The sequence below is a fragment of the Phyllostomus discolor genome, chromosome 4 (genome assembly GCF_004126475.2).
Source record: "Phyllostomus discolor isolate MPI-MPIP mPhyDis1 chromosome 4, mPhyDis1.pri.v3, whole genome shotgun sequence".
Lineage (NCBI taxonomy): Eukaryota > Metazoa > Chordata > Mammalia > Chiroptera > Phyllostomidae > Phyllostomus > Phyllostomus discolor.
Window position 1 is genome coordinate 187,762,069 of NC_040906.2, and position 6,786 is coordinate 187,768,854.

Sequence of the window (6,786 nt, forward strand, 5' to 3'; positions counted from 1 at the left end):
GTCAACAGCTCATCTACTAGTCACTTAAAATCTGGTCCATGCCCCACTCTTAAACCAACAACTGAACTTCCTCTTCTGGAGGTGGTCAGTGACTATCTGGTCACCATACTGATGGCTTTTCCCTCCTGCTCTTCACTCCTTGAATCCTCCACACCTCTTTGCCCCTCTCCCATGGCAGGCATGGCATAGACTCAGTTACGCCCTTCCTATCATTCCAGCTTCTCTGCCCACCTTCTTGGCTGGCTCTTTCACCTCCTGTACTTTAAATGTTGTCTCACCCTTTGCAGTTTTTATTTGTAAGTTCTCCTTGCTTTCACAGCTTCAATCACAATTCCCTTGTGGAACACCAAATGAACACCAAAGTCCCGAACTGTACTCTTCTCCTTCATGCCCATTAGACACTTCTTCCTACATGTCTCTCTTGTACTTCAAATTTCCATGTTTAAAGCAGAGATTTTTCTATGTCTCCCACCAAAATCAGATCCTCCTCATGAATATTTTCCCCAACGAGCAAACCAACGAGCAAAACTCAAATCGGGAAGATAGTCTTGCATGTCACCTTTTTACCTGCATCCTTTGACACATGCCTCTGTTGCATCTTGAATTAATAGTTCCCCTCCCATTTCCATGGCCATGCGGTACAGCAGGCCCAGTGCCTGCCTAGATTTCTGCAGGAACCTCAAACTTGGTCTGTGTGTTGCTCACCTCTTCCTTCTTATAATCCATCCTCTAGTCCACCTTGTCACTTCAAAATGAAGACCTCCTGGGTAGAATATCCATCACGTCCTACATCTCCAGAGATTTATGGCTGATCTGTCTGGCTACGAAGATGTCCCGCATGCGGTCTCACCGTCCCCACACTACTCTTCCCAAAGCAGCAGGAAATCAGTGGAAGAGAAGGGCCTTCCTAAATGGAGGGACTATGCATTCATTAAAGGCCCAGCTGAGCTCTTCCGACTGACCTTGCACTCAAGCTTTCAAGATTCATGGGCACAGAATTACCTAATCAATCATGTTTTAATCAAGATATATGATTCTGAAGAATCTTCAATAGGACCTCCCTGCACACAGAATCATGTGCGAACTCGTAGCTTGACCTCCAACCACTCCACAATTTGGCCTCAATGCACCTTCCTTCCTAATGGGTCACCGAGAACCCTCTCATGTTGGGCCTCACGTGAGTCAATGGGTCCAGAATCTTGCTCTTTCCCACATCAGCACCTTCATTTCTCTCTCTGGCCTCCATTCAACGTTACATAGCATTTACCCATTTTTTAAATTAAATGAATTATTATTATTATACCCAGTGTGTCCTCCCAGATGGATGACTGTGGCTAGAAGTAATTCTTTCTTCAATGAACTCCTCATAACCTGCAATCACTTGTTTTTGGGTTTTGCTTTCCTTGCTAAATCCAAGGATCGTGTCTTGGTCAAGCTCCCAGCCACCATAACACTAAACATACAGACGGTATGTGATTCTTGGTTCAATTATTCAAAACCTTTGGTATTTCCAATTCTTATATCAATGTAACGAGAAGAATTTTTTTAAAAATAACTCCTTTTAAATGATTATTTTTCATGCACCGCATGGCAAGGATGTTAGAATTCATTTTTAGAGAACATGTCAAAGTAAACTAGTATTTCACACACATGCCTGACTAATGATATCAAATAAATGCATGGTCCTAGGTACAACTGCCTAGTCTAATAACACTTCCCTCCTGCCTAGCAGTATTTAAAGGTAAGAGCTGGCCATAAACAATGGGAAAAAGCCATCTAGGCTTCCCACTAGCTTTGGGACCTGACTTTCAAAAGGGACACATTTAACACCAAGTTGTAGTCTGAGCCTCTTACAATTTCTATGTGCAAATATTTGTAGACCCTTAGAGCTGAGTGAGACCTTAAAGATCACTTTTTAATTTGGGAAATTCAGTGAAAGGTCCCGACCAAAAGCATAAAGAGAGCCCATGTTTTTCTACCACACAGCTTGCTAAAGGGAGATAAAGCCCAGACCCAGGTACTAAGTCGTTTCCCTCAAAGGAATATCGAAAAAATACACAGATTACAGGTATTAACTGTTCCTGTGCATGAACCGGTCTTCTCTCAAATTAGTCAAAAGCAGATTTAAATTTAGTCCTAATTCAGTAGGCTTTATAAAAATAAGCTATTGAATTGGGAAATTACCGCTGCACACTCACTTTCCATGGGTGCTGGGCATGAGCATAAAATGAAATACACAAGGCTCAGGCAGAGCCAGTGCTGTGAATCTCCACCAGCGGGACTACTCAAAACAATAACCTGAAAAGGACGTCCTCTAGTGGCGAAACTGAAACCTGTTTCCAACTCTCTTTTTTTCAGTTCTTGCTTAGCTTTGGCTATCGAAAAATATATTTGAAAGAACTGTTCATCCCTGAGAAAAAATATTTCACCACAAGGCATATTAGTTTACTACTTTTGAGTTGAAGATAAATATATGCTGACAGAAATGTGGTTTTTAAAATATTCAATTTACGTAATGCCTTTCAATATTCATAACAAATCTGATTTTACAGGCAGCATACCTCTCATTTTCAACCCATCTTCGATACACGCATATACATATGTGTGTAATTATGAACACGTTACAGATTTTATTTTGATAATTACCTGAGATCCTAATATAAGTTGCTTTAAAATTAAACCAGAGTCTTTGCACAGGGTCACAAAAACTAAGAAATTAGGAATGGACTCTACTTCATAAGACCCAGATTTAAAAAGGGAATAAAAATAAATCCTTCAATAAATGTTGCCATTCAAGATGGCAATTTCCTTTTTGACTGTAATAAAATTCAGAGGTCCCCTCTCCCCGTCCCCACAAAAACCCCACCTCTGTGCAAACCTGTGATTATTAAAAAACAAAACAAAAACAAAACACCACACACTCGCAGCATTTGGATGTTTAAAATGTGACACATATCTGTACAAATAACGTACTACATTGAAGTCACATATATACCTGAAGTTCAGGTATAAGTCACATGATTTAAATATATGGAAAACTTAAGTTGTTAAAAGTCAGGCAATCTGCACTTGTTTGCTCAAAATACTGCTACCCAGAGTTTTAAAAATATATTTTCACCTTCGTTCTTTCTTTGGCATATCTGCTCACACAGGTGCTTCTGAGCTCTAAAAACATTAATAGTAACCAAGGGCTCAAAAAAAAAAAAAAAAGATGGGGGCCAGAAATAAGCTGAGTTACATTATAAAGTACAATTATTCAAAAGACCATATGTAAAATCTGTCCCTTGGAAACTGAAGTGTCCAGAGAAGGATGTGAAACACCTGTTTTCTCTGAAGGAGATGGCAGCCAATTAAATTCCTATCTTTATAAAAGAAAATATTTCACTGACAGCCATGGGGCTGATAATTTATATTAACTGCTATAAACCTTAGTTAACATGCCCAGGCACTGAACAGGCTAGTCTGTACTTCACTTATATCAGTAAGTTGTTCATGGGCTGATTCTGAAAAGTGTTTGTTGCTGCTGTTGTTGTTTGTTAAACAAGTGCTGTGAATTAACTAACTTGAACAATTTTGTTTCAGAAGCAGTTACTCTGTGGGGATTAGGCATGGAATTAATTAATTAATTTTACTTCTTACCTGAGGACATTTTTTTTCACTGCTTTTTAGAGAAAAGGGAAAGGAGGGAGAGAGGGGCAGAGAAACATTGATATGCCAGAGAAACAGCGATGGGTCGCTTCTCATTCATACCCGACCCGGGACCAAACCTACAACCCGGGCAGGTGCCCTGACCAGGAATTGAACCGCGACCTTCCGGTTTATGGGAGGCCGCTCCAACCACCTGAGCCACACCGGTCTGGCAGGCATGAGATCATCTATATACACAACGAGGAGGCTGCCCTCCTGTTGCCCTCGCTTGAGTGAGCCTAACCCGGGGCGCCCAGCTGGTCAAGTTCTCTAACGCAATTACAAAGGCATCTCCACTTAGCCACCCGTTCCCCACCCCAAACCAAAATAATGGTCGACCAATCTTTCAAACACGTGAAGACAAAATAAACCACTCTACAGAAAGTAGCATGACTTCAAAGTAAACAAGTTCAAGACACTTTGTCAGATTTAACCTCCGGTAATTTGGCAGGAGGGATTAAGTCATTAGACTGTAAGTGCCCCAACTCTTCCTAGCAGAGCAGATACATAATTTGCGAATACTGTTACGGCTTTTCTAGACCTTTCACATTAAAATAAGCATGCCCTCTAAATCAATAATACCTCTTTTGGGAGAGGATGGGGAGGTGAGTCTTACATTTAGGAAACAACTATTTCCGATTGTGTGGGTACGTAAGCAGAAAATGCATTGCAACTGGGGAGCCTGCAATTTGAATTTCTTTTAAAAATAAACTGCCTTGCTGCCCCTATCCCACGTGTGAGAAGGCACTCGAGTTTACCAGCCAAGAACAGAATAAAAGAAAAAGGGACTAGGAGGGGCTGATTTCCAGGACACTTTCTCAAGAAAAACCTATCACGAGCAGAAACAATCGTCAAAGTATAAGATGTGGAGTGCGGGGGAGATTCTTCACTTCTCGGAGACTTGAGCGCCGGTCCCTGACTGTGGCTCTGGTGGGTGTGTGGGGTCGAGGGGGCCCTCAACACAGAACCATGAGCTGAGCCACCCGTTCCTACCTTGGTTTGGTGCAGGGACTTAAAACATGAACCCAGAGGACCCTTCAAGTCAATGAATCTCTGAGCACTTCTGGCCCCAGTCTTCCTCGGAAATGGGTCCCCGACCCGGGCGGGGGGCGGGCACCGATCGCCGCGCGACCCCTGCGCCCATCTGCGCCACCAGGGACCTCAACACAAAACCTTGATGAGCTCAGAGGGCGGGAGGTGGTGTCCAGAAATGGAGAATCCTACCAGTCGCACCTGGCCAAGAACTTTCCGGCTGGTTGTTTGGTTTGGGGGATACGATTTCCCCATTCAACTCGGCAGGTGGGAGGGAAGCGGCCAGTGTTTCTCCATTTCCTCCTCCCTCCCGCGCTCCCTGGCGCGTTTCCACCTGTTGTGGAAAAGTCGAGGTGGAGCGCGAAGGGGCGATCGGAACCGAGACCCGCGGCACTGGAGCATCGCCGGGCCGGGAGGAGGCGTAGAGCGCAGGGACTGCGCGCCCCGAGCCCGGTGCGCAGAGCTCGGCGCCCGCCGCTTCGGGCTGCGGCCGCGCGGGCCGGGGAGGGTATCGCCGGCGTCCTGCGCAAGCCCACCAACCCGTTTTGCCGCCCCCCGCCCGCGCCCGCGGGACCTCTGCCTGCCCCCGCCGCGCAGTCACCTCTTTCGCTCAGCACAGCGCCATCGCCGCCCCTGTGGCTGCTGCCGCCAGCTCCTAGCTCCGCCATGGTGCTCGGATGACGCGTCCGGAGAGCCGCTCCGCCCTCTTCCTCAGCTTTGCTCCCTCCGGCCCCCGCCTCTGGGGCCCTCTGCCCAGACAGGTGAGCGCGGTCCCGGGAGGGAGGAGGGTGCAAGCGCGGGCGAGCCCGGGCGGCCTGGGTCCTGGCGCGCCCTCTAGCGGGCAGGTGCGGCGTGGCAGCCGCTCCGACTGACCCCGCTGGGTCTCGGCCGCAAGAGCTTCCGGAAGAGTCAGGCTTTGGGGCCCGGAGAAGCTTCTGGACACCGCCGCAGACCACTGTCCACTCCTGGAGGTCTGGAGTAGGGTTGGCGACGCTTGGTGACTCCAGGGCCGGGGACCGGGGAGGGCAGAAAATCAGCCCCGGTGAGACAAGGACATCAGGACGCTCTCTTCCACTGTGAACTCTGAAGCAGTCAGGTCAGTTCTGAAGTTCAAGGTGACAGTGCAAAAAGAGTATGATGCCACGTGTAAAGCCGAAGTACGCAGGCGGGATTCCAAGCTGGTATCTGGTCTCTGCTTTTTAGGACGCCATTGCTGGTGACAAATCTTTTCATCAGGCTCCTGTAACTAATGAGCCCCAGGGCACACGAGTTAGTGAAACTTGTGCCTAATGATGTGACTTTTTTTATTCTCGGTTCCCCATTAGTGACTACCTTGTGACTTCCAGCTTATTCAGGAAGAATGGGGGGGGGGGGCAATAGGCAATTTCTTTCCCTCCCACTCTCTCTCCCTCCCTCCCTTTTCTCTCTCTCTCTTTAAAGAAAGGAAGTTGAAGAGATAACCATTTGTAATCCAACAGACAAGCAAAGAATCAGCAACAAAATGCTGAGGGAAGAAATTTAGCCTGCATAAATGGAAACATAAGAAACAAGAGAAATGCACTCACCCCCACAGGCCGGGTTGGCTGACCGTAACCAGCAAGCTCTCGGCAGTTTCAAACCGGCTCAAGGACTTGGGCAGAATCCTCTGAGTGCCCAAGAGTGTCTGAGAAGTGTTGGATTTAGGGTGACTATTCACACCATCCTTTCATGAAACACCTGCCATTCTGAGCCCAGGAGTGGACTGTTTTTATTTGGTTTGCTGGCTCACTGGCTGGCTAGGTAGAAGTTTTGACTGAGAAGACACTTGGCTATTTTAGGGATTTTCCCTTAGTCCCATTTCCAGTGTTTTAGGCAAACTGATCACATTCAAATCACACTTATTAGACTTCTAATCAATAAAAATAAAGCACCAGATTGGGGGAGGTAGTTTTAAACCTCAGCTTGGGCCCAAGTGCAGGTATTTTTTGCTACATTAAGTCGTCACAGTTTAAGACACTTTACTGTGAACATCAGAAAAACTCTTAGCTGAATTTAAAGAGATGAACTCTGGAAGAACTTGGAAAAGGG

At 46.3% G+C, this 6,786-nt stretch overlaps 1 protein-coding gene across 2 annotated transcripts in view; it reads right to left on the reverse strand.

Annotated features, from left to right (window-relative positions):
* Nucleotides 1–5,509, reverse strand: part of MAP7 (microtubule associated protein 7) — a 159,532-nt gene extending 154,023 nt beyond the window's left edge. The window contains exon 1 of one of the 2 annotated variants that reach the window (XM_036024768.1): nucleotides 5,321–5,509. In XM_036024768.1, the coding sequence (XP_035880661.1) occupies nucleotides 5,321–5,387 (67 nt within the window). In that variant the 5' untranslated portion in view covers nucleotides 5,388–5,509. The remainder of the gene's footprint in view (nucleotides 1–5,320) is intronic. The other variant, XM_028509293.2, reaches the window with a different exon arrangement.
* Between the last annotated feature and the right edge of the window lie 1,277 nt (nucleotides 5,510–6,786).